Genomic DNA, 20,861 nt, shown 5'->3' on the forward strand with positions numbered 1-20,861 from the left:
ATGTGAGACCAAAGCACAAGACAAACAAGAAAGTAAACTGTAACAAAAAGCTTCCTATTAAGAAAACGCATCCTTCAGTTTTGAAATATTGTTGCAAGAAGAAACAAAGCAAATCTATTCTTAATTATTGTCAGAACAGAATTAAGAAGGTGGCTTATTCATAAATCCCTGTGCAAGCAGTATCTTTCTGTAGCTAATTAATAATTACCGTCCAGATGCAAGCAGTATCTTTCTGTGGTTACATAAGTTCTCATTCACAGAACATCATCTTCCTTCTCAGGTACAATCACCTCTCATATTTGATGATTTAAATCAAAACCATGCAAAACAACTTCAGAGCAATCCTTCTACTCCCCTTATGCATGACAGACCTGTCTATTTGTTTGTGTTCTGGGTTGTTTGTTTGGTTTTTTTTTTTCCATTGCCAAGTGCTGGTTACTGCCTGAGGAAAAATATGGTACCAGACAATCCACGATCCTGTTTGTTACAGCATATGGTATATTTTTCAAAGTATTTAGCGGAAGAACTGTAAAGAAATGAAATACATTATATTATCCTCAAAGGATAATAGATAATAGACCCACCATAACACATTATTTCAAACAAAAACCTGGGGTACGCTCTATGTGCATCAGGAAAAACTACCATGGTTGTTCTGGAAATTCAAGGGCTCTGGCACTGCAGATATGCAGGAAGGAAAAAGGTTAAGTAACACATAAAAGCTTGCGAGTGAACTCATTCAAAGCTTCCACATGTGCTGAAAGTTTAATTTCTTGTGTTTTGGTTAGAAATTTGCAAGGAGTAAACCTCAGCATTGGGCAGCCAAGTCAGTATCAGAGATAAGAGGTCTGTCAGCCAAAGTATCCCAAACTCTGCTTCAACATCAAGGTCATCAGAAAAAGCTTTGTTACTTCCAAGCAAAAAGAGTGTCTGCTGCACGTCTGTTTTGACTTGTGATGTAGCTTGTCCTGGCAAGCCGTCCAGGCAGTCACTCTTGTTATAAAATAAAGCTACCTCAGGAGCTAATTTGCTCATTTACAGACCTACAAAGGGGTTGAGAGGTACCCGCTGAAGCTGAAACTCTGCTTTTTTTTTCACCTTTCTCTCTCCCTAAAGCAAAGCAGAATCTCTTGGAAAAGATGATACTGGAAACTCTGAATCCAATGCACTACAACATCACCAGCCTAGTACCGGATACGGTGCCAGCGGCCACAGTGCCTCTACTCATTCTCGTGTGCTTTCTGTTTCTAATGTGGAGTCATGAAGAAACTTCATCAATACCAGGTAAATTAACTTTAACTGTAGTACCACCTAAAAGCTGTCACAGAGTACTTGTTTGTTTGTTTGTTCCTCAAATTTAAGTGAGAAAGTAACGGTGACTAATGATTGTATGCCAACAAAATTAAACTGAGAGTCAGTTTAAATAATACAGCTTTCTAAAATAACTTGTAAAAGAAGTCAGGCTCACTCTAACCTCAGAATTTCCATAATAAACCTGGCATGGCTATATATGACATTTAGTTTTCTGCTTTATTATGTATCTGCTAGAAGGATATAATACCATTTTTCAATATCCAGATGTGCATATCCACATGTGCGTTATAAACTACTTTTGACGCGTTTTAAGTTTAAAGCTTTCTAAATTGTCTTTGTTAGAAAAAAAAAATTATCTAGGAAATTATTCAGATTTTAGGAGATTATCAATTTTTCTCTCCATGTTTGGCACTGAAGGCCCTCCAGAACAGAACAACATCAAACAATTTCCCTTTCAGAGAGCTCCTTTGTAATGTTTGGGGGGGGGCTTATGGTAGACGTTACCGATTCAGCTTATTTTTCATTAGATAAAAAAAAAAATGAGAACAGCGTACACAGCTCACAAAGGGGCCTGACAGGAATAATCCTAAACTCACACTGTGGCACCTGAATGAAATTCTGAGAAAAAAAGGCACTTGCCAAAGGTCATTCAATAGATAAAAACCTCTCTGAAAGTTAGAGAAGGGGCAAGCATTGACACAAGGTTACCCTTTCTATTTGAATGCTTGATTGGCTCAACAAGACCACAGAACTAAATCAATGTGCTTTCAGTTTACAGCTATTTAAACAATCCGGAGTCTTGCAATTCCTATTGGTAACAGCGGAGCCACAAGCAACTTCTAAATTTTTTAACAATATCCAACAGTTTTCTAAGTACTTAGTTTGTTTTATGGAGTTCGATTTATGTTTTACAGACAAAAGGGGCAAATTTAGCTTGCCCTAAAGAAGGAAACTTCCTTTTAAAAGTAATTTAAAGGCAAATTCTCTCCTGCTGTCTCCACTTTCTCCTTCTTGTTGTATGAGGGAAATTTGGTGCTGATTTACAGTGGAAGGGTTTAGTTGAGAACTTTGTGGACTAAATGCTTCTTAATCCATTCTCAGCTCCTACTTAAGTGTGTTTTCATAAGTTCACAGCAGTAAAGGACTTCTTCCTTTAAAGATCCGTTTTCTCACTCCGGTATTAATGACTTTAAAAGATGTAATTCGTTAAATTTAACTACATCAAAGGGACATTGACTTTTGTAAGTGTTACTATGACATTTCAGCAAAATCAACAAAGATCAAAGGATGCTATACTCACAAATTAATAAGCCACATGCATTTTTTTTTTCCACATCATTTCTTCTTTCTAATATCTAGCCGTTGTCCCTCCAAATGTAAGCAACAGTTTGCAGTTGTACAAAGAAGTCACCAGTGCCACAAGTTGTATGTGCATTGTAAGGGCTACAGGCTCCCACAGATACTAAGTGAGGCTTTAACTACACAGATGCAAGTTTCTCTCAGACAGAGCTTCAGACCAGGATTATGTGTATGAACTGCCCAGTGCAAACCTTGACTGCCATCTTAAACTCAAAAGGGTGATGCTCCGAGGTATAGTCTTGTCATGAGCACTGCTGAGACCAGACTTTTCTTACCCTGTTTCTTAGGGCCAGGATACTGCATGGGAATCGGTCCCCTCCTCTCACACGGGAGATTTCTCTGGATGGGAGTAGGTAATGCCTGCAACTACTACAATAAGACATACGGAGAATTTGTGCGAGTTTGGATCAGCGGTGAAGAAACATTTATAATTAGCAAGTAAATCCTTATTTCCTATCCTTAATAATACAAAGAGCTTTTTCATATTTTTACCTCTTTGCTACATATTTTTTTTCTAAAGTAGAACTGAAGTAATTCTTTTCAAAAATTATCCTAACATAAATCTTTTACTTCCTGCTGTTCACAGACATCTTTCTAATCTTTTGTTTCTTTAAAGACTCTACTGAAATCTATGTGAATTCTTCAATTTTCTTTGTGGAAAGGAAGATTAAGCACTGTGGCTCAATCCTAAAAGAAAAAAAAAAAAAAAAAAAAACTATTCCATTTAAATATTAGGATTACATACTACACAAGAACCTAGGCAGACTGCAATGCAGGATTAAGCCAAATTTTAGTTTCCTGTTTTCTTAAATTTCTCTTTACAGTGGGAGTAGTGCTTGAAAGATTATGGCTCAAATTCAGCATGTTCATGAAGCAAACGCAGCGTTATAGGATTATGAGTAATTCCACTACAGTTAATGGGATTACTCATAGACTTCGATTACACACAATGTTAAACACAATGCTAAACCACATTATTTTATTTATCATTTTATTAGTTCCAGTGGAGGGTTGCTTTCTTCTTCCATTGGATCTTCTGGATGCTTATGAATTATGCCATGAAAAAAGTAAAATGTTTATCTGTAATTGATGAATTAACCTTTTTTTTTTTATTAGCAATATCAAACAATTCATATTCAGATTTCATTATGTCAAAGCTTTGGAAAAACAACATAGTAAAGAGGACTATCACAGGATTTGCCAGGTGAAGCAAGGCTGCTTCATCTCTGGTTTTACCTCTGTTAAAGAGAGGTAACCACGACAAGAAAACTATTTACATGCTCATCCTACACAGGTGTTGCAAATATCAACTAATGTACCGTAATGTTTTGATAATGTAAAATACTATGAATTCTCACTGCTCTCTTCTACTTTCTGCACTACCAATTCACCAGAAAAAACAGGAGTGCTGATAAACACTGCTGCATCAGACCTTACAGTCAATACCTCACTTTTCTTCAGACTGTACCATAGGGAACTAGTATTTAACTTTTTTTGATACAATAATATAGGATAAAGTTAACAATGGTTCGTCAATTCACTGCAAAACTCAACATAACCTGAATTCTGTAAGACTTTACTATTTCCATCAATATCATTGGAATTTTAACCAAATCCAACCGTACTGAGATGCTAATGTACATTCTGGGTTACAACAGATGTTGACTTTTGGAGGACTTCATTAAATAGTTCCATAAGAAAAATCTGCTTACACAAGGTCGTATGTCAACATCCTCCCTTAAAACGTTATCATGCGTCTCCTGTGTAGATGTGTGGAATAAAAGGAAGCAAAATGAAAATACCTTTCCATTTTTGAGGACACCTGTCATAATTCAACACCATCTTTTCACGTTCATGAAAGCACAGATGATGTTCTTTGACATGCAAAAAAACCTTTAAGGAAATTAGAGAAGAAAGCAGACGTGGGGAAGTACAGGAAAGAGAGAATCCTTGATTTTTTTTGGAAGGCTGGACCTGCAGACACACTCCTCCCTGTTATTACTCCAGCCCATATTCCATGTTTGTCTATTTGTACCATACAGCACCTCACTGTTCACTTTACCTCTGGTCGTGCAGAACTATGGTGAAAACTCAGCAGTGCTGAACTTAATAGCAGAAGTCCCACTTTGCCTGACTGAAAAAATAAACTAAATCCACGCAAGAAATCTGAGATTTAGCCCATAGAGCACACCACGTGGTAAAGAAAGCGTATCGTTTCATTTCAATCTCTGTTCTGGTCTTCTTTCTTTTTGTTGGATTTCATTTGATGGGGTTTTCATCATGTCAACATTTCTGAAATACTAGCTCCCTCTAAAGGAAATTACATCTTAAAGCAATAATGCTGGACACAACCCGTTTCCCAACACGTGTAAATAAACCTTGTCAACTGTAGATATATTTCTACGTATCACAGATTTCCCTAACACGTCTTCTTAGGAATATTTATCCCACACATATCATACGATGATGCTGCGTTTTTAAATGATGCATATATATTCATGCTTTCTGCATGTCTACGAATGGCCAAATAGTTATAGCAAGTATAGCTGTAATTTAATACACATCATGATGAAATTGTCAAATATTTTACACCTCATCTTCTGAAATATCTGACATCGGCCTGATTGTGTCTTCTATATCTACAGGTTTCTATGTATGCACACTATTCAGATTAAAATATTTTGGTAACCATTTGCATTTTAGCTGAAAAATAGTTTTAAATCTGAACAGAAGACATTAACAGATCTAATGTATGTTCTGAAGGCATTTATCATCAGAATTTTTAAGTTATGTAAGAGGAACAACATTTAATGTCAAGCATCATACTTCCTGCTAAATTGAGAATGCAAGTCAGTACTTCAGAGCAACTCTAAGATGCCAGAATTAAAATTCTGTGCACAATCTATGAAACGGTATTTTTGGTTTGGGCTTTTTTCTCCCCATTTCTTTCCCAGACCCTCAAGCGTGTTCCACGTAATGAAACACTGGCATTATGTTTCTCGATTCGGGAGCAAGCTTGGATTACAGTGCATTGGCATGTACGAAAATGGAATCATCTTTAATAACAACCCAGCACACTGGAAAGAAATTCGACCCTTTTTCACCAAAGGTAAATCAATGTGCACTAATATACTTCATTACTGTAGCACAGAGTCTATCTTTTCTGAACTGCTGTTTGTCCTTTGCATACTTAAATTACAGAAATCAGTTCTCTTTATGTAAGAATTATTTTATTGCACGTGTTCTTTCACACTTGTCGTGCTTGGTATGCCATTTGAAATGGTCCTGAAGTAGCTTCGCAGATTCTTAATCTCATCCAATTAAACCAAAATTAAATGATGCCCACAAGCCATGTTTTTATGATTCAAATCCAGCATTTACATCAGCTCAGCTGGCACTTCCATAAATTTAGTCGGCTGTTCCTAGCCCAGCCTCCACTGAGTTCAAAGACTTCTCTTTCTTGTTCTAATTGAAAAAAAAAAAAAGTGCTTTAGTTTCAAAAATAACTTGTTAAATCCTTTAATATACTAAGAGTCAACATAGTAACAAAGATTGACGTAATTAGTATCACTAGGTTGAAATCAAACAGGAAATTACATTCCAGTGTTACTAATTTATGAGTCCGCAATTTTTGATTCACCTCCTTTCCACAAATTGAAAACGTTCAGTATTTGTATATCATTAGAATTAGCTACTTCAAATGATCTTACAGCCTCCCTAACAAAACCGCCGCGCTTGCTCTGCAAGCTCCACAGTTGAGACGGCGGAAGTTGACAACAAGGTATGAAAGTTAACCAAACTTTTGATCATTTTGCACATATATTTCAGCGCTGTCTGGTCCCGGTCTCGTGCGTATGATAGCGATTTGTGTTGAATCAACAATTGATCACCTGGACAAACTAGAGGAAGTGACCACTGAAGTGGGAAACATCAATGTGTTGAATCTGATGAGACGGATCATGCTTGACACATCTAACAAGCTTTTTCTCGGGATCCCTTTGGATGGTACCAACACCTTTATTTTTATACCTTATGATGGATCTAAAGTGCGTGTCCAAGGAGAAGTCATTGACACCACTCGGCAGTTTTATTTCAGAAAACAAAAGCAGACTTTTCTATCGCCACATAATTAACTGAAATTGATTTATGAGTGATTTTGATTATAAAAGAATCTTACGCCACCAAAAATATACATTAGTCTGTCACATTCACCTTAATAAATAGTACCATTTAAAGAGATTATTTTTAATGCACTGAGTTGCTACAATCCCACTATTATATGCATGTAAGAATTGGAAATCCTGCCAAAATAAATGATTTCCTTGAAAAGACAATTTATGTCTTCTAAGATTTCTCCATCCTCAGAACCATATGACAGAAATGCCATTATCCCGCTGTTTAAATTATCCCATTTAAATATGCTGCAAGAGCTCTGCTTCTGCTCCCCTGGGGGAGACTATTCACCTGTGGTTGATACACCACAATCTCCTTTTAGCTACCTACCAGGAGGTTTTACAAAGATCTATACCTTTTCTACAGCGTGCCACAAATGTTTCCTAATGCTATTTCCCACCATTAAAACCAGTTGTTTATCCAATTCCCATTAACTTAGAGTAGGGAACAGGGCCTTATTATTCATTTTTCTGAACGTGTTATTTGGCTATTGAAGTTTATGTTTTATACTGCTTTTTGTTAATGTTTCTTTTCAGAACATGCCATTGTACTTAAGATTCAAAATTACTTTGACGCTTGGCAAGCACTTTTATTAAAGCCTGACATCTTTTTTAAGATTTCTTGGCTGTGCAAGAAATACGAGGAGGCGGCGTAAGTATCAATGGTCTTAAAAACCGTTTGCATAAGATCCTTTCTTTCTACAAAGGTCTTTTGATATTCTCTGTCTTTTAGAAAATAAATTGCAAAGGTGACTGGCTGAATTCCCTATATGCAGGCCCAAGATAGCAACAAAACAAGATATCCCACTGATTCTACAAGTGGCTGATCTCAGGGGATGATTTATAGCCACTGTCGACTCCGCTCTAGTTTACTCACCCAAATATTAGTTACTGACAGCTCAAATGTGAAATTAAATTTAAATCACTGGTTCAAACAGACAAGGAAGAGCCATCATATGGGGTAAAGTTACATTTGCTATCTTGTCGAGGACAGTCCAATATCAAAGCTACAGCTGATCATAAGAAGAAGCAGCTACATTCATGGCACTATCCCACAAGAGTTAAACCCTGAGCATAATTCGATTTATTGGTTCCCTCACCATGCATTTTTGAGTCAACAGCTCATTTTTGTGTTAAAACTTGGTGCTCAGCATAGCATGATAATCCATTTCAAGGGTGTTGTGGTTTTTTTTTTTTTTCCTAAGTAAGGAACAAATACATTTTGTCATCTTCCTCTTTGCAAAAATACAAAATGCCTCTTCTATTTTTATGTTCGCATTTGCTATCTTCTGCCAAAACAGGACTGACTATAAAAAGAACTGGCAATCAGTTTGTTCATTTTGGATTTGGATTGCATCTAGTGAGAGAAACTACTACTTATGAAGCATGTGCAATAAATTGTTTTGATAGTGCTGTATAACATAAAGACTTCAGGGGAAAGATGGAAGCTCACCTAAAGTAATTGACAACTCTTATGAACTAGACACGAGATCTATCTTCTCTACCATTTGCTTGCCAGTTATATTATGGGACTGATTAGTTCTTTATCCTGTGATTCTAGTAATAGCTAAGTGAGGTGGCTGAGTTATTACCAGAAAGCCCCTGCAGGCAAATATTGATGTTGCAAAAGCAAATCCATAAAAATGGACTTATTCATAAATTTCTACTGGGAAAAAAAAAAAAAAAAAAAAAAAGACTTTTGATATTCCTCTGATAAAGTTGGCAAAAAGGACCATTTGTAATTTCTAACACATAAAAGATGTTATAAATAATGAGAACTTTACCAGGTTTGAAGTTTTAAATGCATTTACCCCGGTAAACCTAGTCAAAATTTCTATCCCAACAATAACAAAACCAAATGGAAAGCCTGAGAATTTCCTTTAAAAAAAAAAAAACCTTTAAAAATATTTTTTAAAATAAATCGCCTTCAAATATATAGCCAATTGAATATCCTAAATAAAATTATAAAAATTGTTGGACCTTACTTTTTCCCACCACTGAACTACAAATTGTTGACACAGTATTACTGACTACTTAAATATGAAAAATTAAATCAACTCTACCTTCAAGATAGTACAATTTTTCTAACATTTACAATTTATCTACATTTTTCTAACAATTATCCCCCATGTCCTCCAAGTTCATTTTATTCAAAACATAAAATAGAAGGAAATACATGAATTATTTGGAAATGTTAATAAATCTTTAAAAAACTCTACTCATTAATAACATACATTGACATATTTTCATCCTTTCCAGTCCATCCTATATAAAGAGATTTCGGTCCAAACAAGCAATTAGTAAGAAACAATAAGAAAAATACATCTTCTCTTAGTATTACTGTTTTTGCGGAAAACCACATAACCACTTTTAGAAATACTCGACTTCTGCCACTCTTAGATGTTTTTATTGGTATAATCTCTATGTTTCTAATCATATCCTAGTGTACACTCAAAGCCTACAGATGTTTATCATATGTTGGATTTCATCTGTTTTCAGCAAAGACCTGAAAGGAGCCATGGAAATCCTAATAGAACAGAAAAGACAAAAGCTTTCCACTGTTGAAAAATTGGACGAGCACATGGATTTCGCATCCCAATTGATTTTTGCACAGGTATTGGCAGTGTACTCGAAATATGCCTTAACTTGGATTTTTCCGACATTCTCCTGTCACTAACACCACCGATAGATGACGTTTAACTTGCAAAGCCTATCTGAAAGTCGTGTCATCATAAACATACAAATCAGTTGGTTCTGTGGAGTCACTTGTAGTGACTCAAACACTGAAGAGTTGTAGTTTTGGGAACATGTGCTTTTCTGATTTTTTTTTTTTTCGTGGCTTAAACAGCATCCTTACAAGTCTTGCATCTATCCCTGAATGGCCTCCAGTCTTTCCCTAACCCCTGTATTTTATCTTGATGTATTGCCTCTTGTTTGCAACAGCTCCAAACGCAAAGTAAATCCTCCCTTGTATAATCTCTGATAGCTCACAAATTCTGTGATGAAAAGCAATAAATCGGTAAGAATCTGAGCTAAGCTAACTCTTGCTTTTCTGTAAGATAATATACACTCATCAAAACATGACTTTTCTGGTTTTCTCCAAAGGAAAAAAAAAATAAATAATTGCTATTTAGCCTATTAAATATGATAGAAAGACTGACAAGAGTTTTACTTTTGTTTAAAGCAGATAGTCCAGGTCCTTCCCATTCTACCACTATAGGACCTTTCTTGGCATCAGAGGTCCACAATCAACATTTTCCCAAAAATTTCAATTTTTTTTTTTCAGAACAGAGGGGACCTGACTGCTGAGAACGTGAACCAGTGTGTGTTGGAGATGATGATTGCCGCTCCTGATACTCTGTCTGTGACTCTCTTCTTTATGCTAATACTGATTGCAGAGCACCCCACAGTGGAAGAGGACATGATGAGAGAAATTGAAACTGTTATGGGTAAGCAGGAGCTGCGAAGTCAGTGATGTGGGAACATAATTTTGCTTCAGCAGTGATCAAATTTTGATTATTCAAAGGCTAAAAATTCTGTTTTCTTCCAACAGAAGCATTTGCTGTAAAATATATGACTACCAATATATAAAAGATTTTATTCAAGATCAAATGAAAGAAGATGAGCAATTTGCAAAACAAATTCAAAAAGGAATCATCAGAATTGACAATGTATTAGAAAGAACACGCTATAAATCACTCCTCAGCATCAGCAGCGCAAATCAGCACTCACCTCACTAATTCCATTGAAATGATTTTCCATTTACCGTGAATAGCAGAAGAGGAACACTCATTTCAAATACTTCTAATCACCAGTACCATGTATATAGAGAACCCGTCTAGGTTCCACTATGACTGCAGAAAGGAAAGTGTAGAGAAAATTAAAATTATATTCTGCTGTCATCCACTTTGATATCAAACTGGTCTCCTCTAAATACTAACTATTCGAAACACAACCAAGATATTCCAAATTTGTATTCTTCTCTTTCTCTAGACTTCATTCAAAGCCTGACACTGACCTAATATAGGAAATAATTTCAACCACTCTTATTCAAGATTTACTTCTGGTCAGTTAAACACTGGAAAGTGAATAACAAGTCCTTTACTCTCTTTCTAAGGTACTTTTATTAAACCTGGTTTTACTCATTAGAGTTGAGTACTCATTTATTTTCCCTATTTATTTCTAATAGCCTCGACTTCTAAGGCAGTAGAATGTTGTCGCCTGTTCCTTAAGCAAATGATCAGCTCAGGTAGCAAAGCTGCCTTTTATCTTGTAAACCTACCACTGCAGCGTTCAGACCGTAGGTCTTGAGCTGCTTGTGGCTTGAAAGTTCAAGTAAGGCTCCCACTGGCAGCACATCACGGCGCTGATACTGGTGCTGATGGACTCAAACTGGGAGGAAGCTACTCACGGTAACCGAGAGAGTCAGGCCATGGCAGGACCTAGCTGTGCATCCACCCAAACCCAATCACACGGTGAAAATTTAAGTTCCCTACAAAGTTATGTCCCATCTGCAGACTAGTCCCAGATTCCATTTGCTTTCAGCTCTCAGAAGATTTCTTTGTTGTGTCTTGTTGCTCTCAGACACACAGAATTCAGGGAAGGACTCTGGGAGTTCTGTCATTGACAAGAAAGCAGAGCAAAGACTCATAATGTATTAAGAAGGTGAGAAGATCATAAATTAACTAACCAGGGTTTATGCTGATGAACAATATACAAGGTTTCCTGAATATGTAGGGCTACATAAAATTCCTTAGAAGATGTTGGATCCTTCCTACAATTTCAGAAACTGAGAATCTTAAAAAAATATTTTGGTATTTGTACAATGAAACTATTAAATTCGTAACCAACTTCTTCACCATCTGTTCTGTTCCGCAAGGTGACAGAGACATACAGAGTGATGACATGCCAAACTTAAAAATTGTGGAGAATTTTATTTATGAGAGCATGAGATACCAGCCAGTTGTGGACCTGATCATGCGAAAAGCTTTACAAGATGATGTAATCGATGGCTATCCTGTGAAAAAGGGGACAAACATTATTCTCAATATTGGACGTATGCATAAGCTTGAATTCTTCCCAAAGCCTAATGAGTTCTCTCTTGAAAATTTTGAGAAAAATGTGAGTTTTCTATTTTATTTTTTACAGAAAACTGGGTATTATCTATTGAGAATGTCTCTCCCTCTTATTTTGATCAAGAACTTTGTGACCGTAAGACTGTTATCCCTTTGTATAAGTGCCTAGTTAGCTATACATCCTGCTTATTACTGTTATTATTAAGATTAAAGCTAGGCCAATATTTTCCTACAAAAGTGCCTTTTAATTAAAAAATACTTATGATAACAAAACCAAAGTTTTCCCAGACATCTTAATTTTGATTAAAAATTCCTGATTAAACTTGTCAGACACCCATAGTTCCCATTATATCCCCTAACACTGGACAAAATAAAGAGGCTTTAGGGAGCTAGAGCCTTGCAAGCAGTATAACACAGAGCCGAGGCCACGTAAGGATTCTCAGGAGAGATGAAGCAGTATAGAAACTCCTGAGAGACTGAGAATCTAGCACCCATTTTATTCTCTCTTGTAAAATTGCTAAATAAAACCAAACATGTTTTATAGACCAAAACTCAATACTGCAGATGCTGAGTAATTCAGTCCCAGTTCGGCACAGCATGTCAATTTAAATTAAATTCTAACTCTCAAAAAACCTAGAATTTTCTTTAGTCTATATTACTGAGTCCTGTAGCAAAAGAAATGTGAACTTTTTTCCCCACTTGCAACCCTCCATCTATCATAAATCAACTATTTACTTTCACTTAGACCTCTGCTCTTCTGATCACCGATTAAACAAATTGTTTTGCAAAACTGTATTTGTTCAGCAATAATCATCTGCATAGATTAAAACTGAAAGAAGGAAAGAAAATAGACTGATTCTATGGCACATTTGAATCCTTCTTTTTGACCGTTAACCAGTGCAGATGGAAGCAGATGATACTGCTACCCATGTGGCAGCACAAAATGTGAAATGCTAAGGTTTGCTTAGCACTCCTGGGAGGGAATTTAAAAAGTATCCGGAATAAATAACCATGCAAGAGTGGAGGGAATAATCGACTTAGTTCTACGAAGGGAATCTTAACTGCAGAACGTTAGCCTTACTATCAGAGATGCACACATTTTCCCGGTATGGAATCTTTTACATTTTCTAGTGGCTTGTCAAATATTAAGGTTGGATGGGGCTGAAGTTAAAGGGTTAATATTTTCTACAGCTGTCACCAGCTCTCATTTTGTCCAACTAAAATAATTTTATCACCTGGCAATTTTTTTTTTTTCCTCCTTTTGAGATGTCAGCAGCTACACATATAAGTGTCCACAGACAGTAATTTCAGTTGTAAAGAAATAAATAATTGATCCACTTTGATACACCAAAAATGGGCTTACTAGTAAGAACACTGGAAGAAATAATTAAGAAAATAAAGAAAGAAAATATATGAATGCTCAAGCTAGAAACATGCCCCTAAATTTTAATTTTTTCCTATCAAAAAATCTAGGAGTACCATGTATGCCACACACGAATGAGCACTAAACACCCTGGTTAACATTTCTAAACTGCTCTTCGATTACCCACGGCAAACTCTGCACACAGTATTAAAAACATCAAGAAAAAAAAAAATTGTAGAAAATTTGAGAGTAAGTGCTTAAGTTGATTGAAATAACTATTCACTTGGAATGGCTTCCGTTTTGCCACCCATTATTTTCATGCTAAGTACTTCTATCAAAATTTTCTTGCTTATATTAAAAGTACACTTCGCTACTAAAAATATCTCCCCTTGACCAAATATTTAACCACACATTTTCTATCTGACCTGATGCATTCTGTTTGCCACATAATTACTCTAGCAGGCACAATTTTCACACAGTTGTCTAAGCGAATAGCAATTCACACCATTATTTATGATAAGATGGCATTGTTAGAATCTAAACATTTCTCCATTTTCCCAGGCTGTGCGTTTGCCATTGTGCTGTACTGCCAGCTGCTGTACTTGCTCTGTATTATCAACCCTTGTATTTACCTATCGTTTTGCAAAAATTACAGCTCAGTTTATTTGAAAAAAAATTTAAACAGAAAACACTTTTCGCAGTCTGAAAATGAAAAAAAAATTTAATATAAAGCAACCTTTTCTACTCTATTCTTTAGTTAAATGTAAGTCAGAACACAGCTAATCACTTTTTAAAAAAAAGCAAGCTACACAGATGAAGAAAAATAATTTATTTCTAGCCAGACTTGCTTTTCCTTACTCATAATAAGTACCTTTGTACCTCATTAGCAGTACTATTCGTGCTGTTGGGACTGTTTTGGAATACTGATCTATTCAATGTCGATAAAAGTAGCAGAAACTGGCTGTGCATTCTTAGCAGTTCTGGGAATCCTGCATTTCACATTTTAGTGGACAAGACAGAAGATGATCATTTTATAAGCGTTATGTCTCTATTAGCTATCAAATATAATTTTCAATTTTCAATTATGACAAAATAATTCTCAGGAGCATTAACTTTTTAATGACAATTCTAGTAGGTGTATGGCTTTAGGATTATCTTTACACAAGGGATCGGCCTGTATCTCAGACATTTATGAGCTTTGTGATGAACATCTGAAAAAGTTTTTAATGAACTTTAATGCATATCGAAGAGCAAAAGCTTCATTTCACAGGTAAATGTAGCTCACAGGGTGAACAGGCTCTAAATACACGGGCAGAATTCAACTGCTTCACTTTGCATTCCTGCTATCTTAGCATTTATAATCTCCTGCCTTCTGTAGGTGTCTCTGTATTCCGGCCTGACTTGGGTGAAAGGGCAGTTCAGTGTAAAGGGAAGAATTGCTCCTAAGAGATTCTTTCCACCAGTTTTTCAGAACATATTTACTACCAATTTCCATCATAATTTTGGCTATTTTTACGAAGAAAAAAATTGTCTTTAATTTTATTGCTCATGTTATTCCGTACAGGTTCCTTCACGCTATTTCCAACCATTTGGATTTGGCCCTCGGGGCTGTGTAGGAAAGTTTATTGCCATGGTAATGATGAAAGCAATTCTGGTGACTCTTCTGAGACGGTGCAGAGTACAGACAATGAAAGGAAGAGGCCTTAACAACATCCAGAAAAACAATGATTTATCCATGCACCCGATAGAAAGGCAGCCTCTGCTGGAGATGGTTTTCACACCAAGAAGAAACACAGTCAAGAATCAGGGTGACTAAAATGGATCAGCATCAGCATTGAAGTTACAGGGCTTTTTCAGCCACGGCCACTAAGAAATACTCATCGTTCCTTGGTAAAGACAAAGAGTAAAACATTGTGTTGCCCCTAAATGCCTATGGCTTCAGATGACAACTTGTTCTGCCCGCACAGCAGAACCATGTTCTAGTCACAACTTCAATGTAATAAAGACTAAAATTACAAAATAGCCCTGTTGCTAGGCGATGGCACGCTATCTGCAGGACTCCTGGCTACTTTCTAAAACCATCAAGTTCAGCTGAAGTTACGCCTTGCTTTTCAAACAGCGCAAGTTCAGATGCTTGGGGGTCAAAAAAAGAACATGCCCGGCATGTTTAAGTCCAGGCCTACACGTGTCCCCCTTCCCTCCACCTCCCCAAAGTTGAGCCTAGCCATATTTAACTACTGCAAAAGCTCTAACTGTCTATTTTTGAAAACAGCTGAATGGATAATATTAAAGTTGATCTTAAGATGATGAAACAATTAAAAATATTTAGGACATACGCAAGTTATAAAAAAAATGTTTGTACAAGAAGTCATTCAAACATTTTCCTTTACTGTTTTGCAGTCATATTAAACAGATACCAAAGACTTAAGTGTCAGATAGGTTTTACTAATGGTAGTAATCTTCAGAGTACTAGCTAATACGACGGTTGAGGTAACTGCTCTGTGTTTTTAAAACCCAGCGTCCTGCTATGGAGTATGCTACAGAGGATCTGTAAACATCTCAGTAAGGATCAGCTGAGATTAAGGTAACAAATGTGAAACATTACCACTAGTAGTAGTACATGGAGAGGGGACAACAGCACTCAGCTCCACCTCATCTGGTTAACTGTAGAAATTTCCCACCTCCCCTCAGTTTGGTGAAGTTCAAATTCTCTCTAAACTGTCTAAACAGTACTAAATCCTGTTTCAGTCTGGGTTTAATTGCTCAATTCTACTTCAGAGAGTAAACTTTGAAGTTGTTGTCCATGTTCCCACACTACAGCAGGGGAGAAAGTCTCTCCCTAATTATCCACATGGACTTTATTGCTTCTCCTGAAAGAGCACTGGGCAGTGCCCTGCTCTCAAGCATCTTGCTCCATGCCCACTGACTTAAAGAGAGTCAGTAGCATAAAAGAAATACTGGCTCAAGCAGCAGAGGTTTGTTGGTTAGGGTTTTTTTTTTTGAGATAAAATGGTTTCACTCATCTACTCAAGGTAAGATGCAAGTTTCATTGGGTAAATGCTCAGAGTTTTGTAGTGGGAATGGAGAAAAGTTCTGAAGTAACAAGCAGATTTCTAGAAAACATTTTTTAAAGTATTTTTCCATACACAAATTCTTATTTTAATTATAAATTAGGATTAGTTTTATACATAGTCCTTAACAGGAAAGCTACATAACTACCCAACATTTCTTGTCGAAAATAGACCTATCTTGAAATCGGTAGAATCTTGACATCCATTTATCTCTATTACCCTAATGATGAGCTGTTTGTCTGGTCAAGAAGATGATGATCTTAATGATGGCTTAATGACAACGTTCCTTGACAAAGACTTTCCATTTCCGGTAAGCTTGAGTTTTTATACAGTGTAACCCAAAGAAAGGGATTTTCAGGATAAAGTGCCTTGATAAAGCCAAACCACCGATGTACAACAGGCTTTATATTAACCTTTTCCTTCCAAATCACTTAAACTATAAAAAAAAAAAAATGTTTATGTCCCGACTTAGAAAATCGAATTAAAATTAATTAGATTAACTACTCTGTTCCCTCAGACCACAGGTCTCGGGTTCAAGTCCAGCAGAGGAGGATCTATCCTGCAGCATAAAAAAAAAAAAACCAACAAAAAACCCAAACATAAAACCAACAAATAAATATGTGTTCCAGCCAAAGGTAATGAATTAGGTGAGGCTGGGACTGGTGACAACAAAGCTGCCACACATTCAGGTAATTTCTCAAAAGAGCATGTAACTTTTTTAGAGTAATTAAAATAATAATAATAATTTATTGTAGCTAGGTTACTTTACAAGCTTGCTCCATAGCATTTGCATGGTACCCAAAAATGACAAGAGTGAAGGGCAATCCCATACCGTGTCTTTTCCATCCTGAATGATTCTATGATTCTAGAACTTGTACTTTTTAAGCCATGAAGTGACACAGTGGTATGAACCTTTGGAATATCTACTGTAACCTCTCTTTCTACATTCTCTGTAGGAGAAATTGTTAGAGCTGTTGATAGAAGAAAAAAAACAAACAAACCAAACCAAACCAAACCAACCCCCCCAAACCTGATTAAATCACCTTTATTCTGTATCATAAAGCACCAAAAAGGGTACTTCAGTGGACACACATTTCTCATTTGCATGAGAACTTTGAAAAGAAAGTCATCAAAAATCTTTTTTCTTGGTAATAAACTACTATTTTATACACAGTAGGTATCTTTGCTTATTTCGCACACAAACCCATTTTTATAGTGATAATTTACTCTCTGATTTTCCATCTCATCATTATAGGTCTTTCCCCAAGTAAAATTTTTCACAAGTTTGGAATTAATAATTACTTTTATCATTCAAAGTTTGAAATAATTATATGAAATCGTGTAGATATGTGGAAAATGCATGCTTCTCTGATTTCTTTAATGTATTATACATTGCTGAATTTGTATGCTGGAATTTCAGAAACATGATTACAATAATTATTCTATGGAAGAAATAAAGCAGTTTCATTTTTTACTTTTTTGTAAGCAAGCTTGCAGAATTATTTCCCAATGTATTTTAAGTATTTTCTTTCTGATATGCTTTGCACATAGTGTTTCTGGTCCTCAAATTTCTACAGTACTTAATTTTGTCCAAATTTGGACAACAGACCTGTTAATTACTCCGAGCTGTTAGCTAATCCGAGTTTATGGCTATTATGCAGTGGTCTATTTGCATGAATATTTGCACAATAAGGTCCATTTCCCCTCCTCATATTCTTACGTATGTTTGAGAACTGCAGTTGGTGAAGCAGTGTTTCAGAGCTTGCCGTAAGGATATAATCAGTTTAAATCTTCTCAATGTATACATGCCACTGTACAAAACAGAATTCTGATTTTAAATGGTGTTTTACTATCAGCTACTGTAAAAATTTAAGTGACTTTTAAAACCACATCAAGTCTACTCTCATCAAGTGACTATTTATTAATGTTCGATACATCAACATAGACCAAACTTGAGGACTATCTTTTATCCATCACTGTGATTATGGGCTGCTCACAGCACAGAAACATGGATGTTATTAGAAAATAATCATTAAATAAAAGTTGTATACACAAAACCAAGTTTTAAATCATGCTTCATTGGGTTTTCCCAATCTAAGAATCACAAAAGAAGTATTTAAATGTCTTTTTCTGACTAGTATACTGTGAACGACAGTCACTCAAAAACCCTACTGCTTTCATAAAGTGAGATGATGTTATGTCGTTCATGTTTTTGCTGTGATCTCTTTAGTTGCGGATATTTTTATTTAGGTCCAAATAGAACTGAAGAGATCTACAAGTTAACATTGCACTCTGGGCAGGGTCCAGCAGATGGCACACACAGAAAATTTATTCATGCAACAAGAACAGCTTGTGTATTATTAAATCCGTGTTGAAACACAACTAAAAGCTATTAGACTCCTATGGTCTTACTCAGTTATTAAACACTGCTTTAGGAAGAGGTGGGGGTCATTCTAGAGTCACTGAAAGTGCAGAGGTGGAGAGAAAAACTAACCACCAATAGCGTGGACAGAATTTAGTGGCATTATTCCAATTAGTACTGGTGTTAGTACTGGCACTATTTTCAAGTATCACTCTTTACTATGTGTTCTCCTAGTCTACTTGAGGTGGAATCTATAGGTACCATTTGGCACCATATGGATAGAATCCTGCTCAGTTTCTAAATGATTTCTGAGAAACTGTAAGGCTCTGCTGATATTTTAATTAGAATTATACTTTACCTAATTAATTAGATGCATTGATACTAACTCACTTTCTCTTAATATCATATTTTTATATGCTATTTTACCCCGTTGCTTGGTTAATTTAATTTAGTGCCTCTATGGCATTCTTCCAGAGACGACAACAGAACAGGAATCTCTAATGAAACATTAAGAGTCTTTGAAGGAAAGTTAATTTTTCTGTATTGATCCTTCAGTGAGTAACGCAGGTCCCAATACTTCACGCAGCCTCACCACACTTCTACAGTAGTTACAAACTTACCAACCCAAGAATTGAGCAGGTCTTCAGAATAAATCTTTATTCTTTAAATAATTGCTGGTCAAAATCAAGACCAGTCAACTCAACTGCAAAAAAACATTCATTTGGCACAACGTGCACAACTCCATTAAACTGCCTGATTAGAGCTGAAAATACCTTCCATCAGATTCCAATCATTTAACCCCCCTTTAATTTTAGAAGAGCTGATTAGCATCTCACTCAATGCTTTACAAACTTGTCCTTACCTTGTAATATGTAGATGGAGTTGAATTTCATCGTTCATTTAGCAGCTATTGAAAGATTCCGGGCAAGTAATTATAGATCAAAATAGCTATATTCAGAAACTGCACCTTTTAACACCTATACACATATTTGTATCTATAGTCATCTTTTTTCCTTCCAGCAGATGTTAGAAGATGTTTTTCAGTGTTAAAGAAGAGTTCAAGAGAGACATGACAAGATTATAAATCAGTATTATTATAATATTAAGTATGGTGCTAACTGCATTAAGAAAATTGCCACTTACTTCCATTTCAGAAAGCACATAATTAAATTTTGCAAAAGGATGAGATCCAGCTACTGAATGAATACTAAAGCAGCTGCAAATGGATCTTTTTCTGTTTGATGTGAAGTGAAATGTTTTCAAATGAAATTTCACCAGCTCAGACGTATAAATACAAAATGAAACTATATTCATTGGTCTTGTCTTCCTTCTTACATTGAAGAATAATGCAAAGATAAATCCATACTACGGAAATGTTATTAATCCATTATGTTACTTCATCTAAGGATTTCAAAGCATGTTATGAGTGTCAATTAAGTCTTCAAACCAGAGCTGACTTGATAAACCCATGCCCCAGAGAAAGGCTACAGTTAAAAACCAATTTACTATGTAGCTCAGGAACTAATTGCCTGAGGGCCCCTTGACTCAAATGACAATCTTTGGTCAAAACCTCAAGACACTGAGACCATAATCCAGTTAAAATGCCTTTGCTTAGATGCCAGGCTATATGGGCAGAGTCTGCATCTACGAGGATGCACGCATGGTGTGAGTAAACAACATTTTGTATACAGTAAATATTTCTCTAACACTATGTAAATCATATGCTCTAACAGCTTAACCAAAGGTTAGCAGAGCAGGAAATACATAATAAATGGCAATACTTTGGTTAGAACATATGGTAAAACTCAAGGATGGCAGAAAGTTGCCGACTAAAGAAAACTGAGAAGGTAAGCCAACTGTTATGGCAAACATGTACCTGTGGGCTCCAGGGAACAGACAGGTAAAGAAAGAGTCAGAAGTGGGGATATTAACATCTTGTCGTGACCCTGCACCTAGGGAAGAATAGCCACCAACCTTGGCACTCCACACAGAAACACGATGCAAGAAGAACACTTCAGGAGGGATACTTACAGCTTGCTAGAATGTACCAGCTGTGGTTTATTAATGCTTGCTTATTGTTAGTATCTAGGTTACCAGTAAATTACTGACACTATACCGTGTGTTTTCCTTCATTGCTGGCAAGCA

General features: G+C 36.1%; 1 protein-coding gene across 1 annotated transcript; it reads left to right on the forward strand.

Moving 5' to 3' along the window:
• The first annotated feature begins 1,124 nt into the window (after window positions 1-1,124).
• Window positions 1,125-15,099, forward strand: LOC113484084 (aromatase). Its single transcript, XM_026856235.1, has 9 exons — window positions 1,125-1,284; window positions 2,961-3,111; window positions 5,628-5,782; window positions 6,502-6,678; window positions 7,383-7,497; window positions 9,345-9,459; window positions 10,132-10,294; window positions 11,725-11,966; window positions 14,848-15,099. The coding sequence occupies exons 1-9, from the start codon at window positions 1,140-1,142 to the stop codon at window positions 15,097-15,099; spliced, it is 1,515 nt and encodes a 504-aa protein (XP_026712036.1). The 5' UTR covers window positions 1,125-1,139.
• The last annotated feature ends 5,762 nt before the right edge of the window (window positions 15,100-20,861 follow it).

Source organism: Athene cunicularia (assembly GCF_003259725.1).
Source record: "Athene cunicularia isolate RWA chromosome 10 unlocalized genomic scaffold, athCun1 chr10_part1, whole genome shotgun sequence".
In the NCBI taxonomy this organism is placed as follows: domain Eukaryota; kingdom Metazoa; phylum Chordata; class Aves; order Strigiformes; family Strigidae; genus Athene; species Athene cunicularia.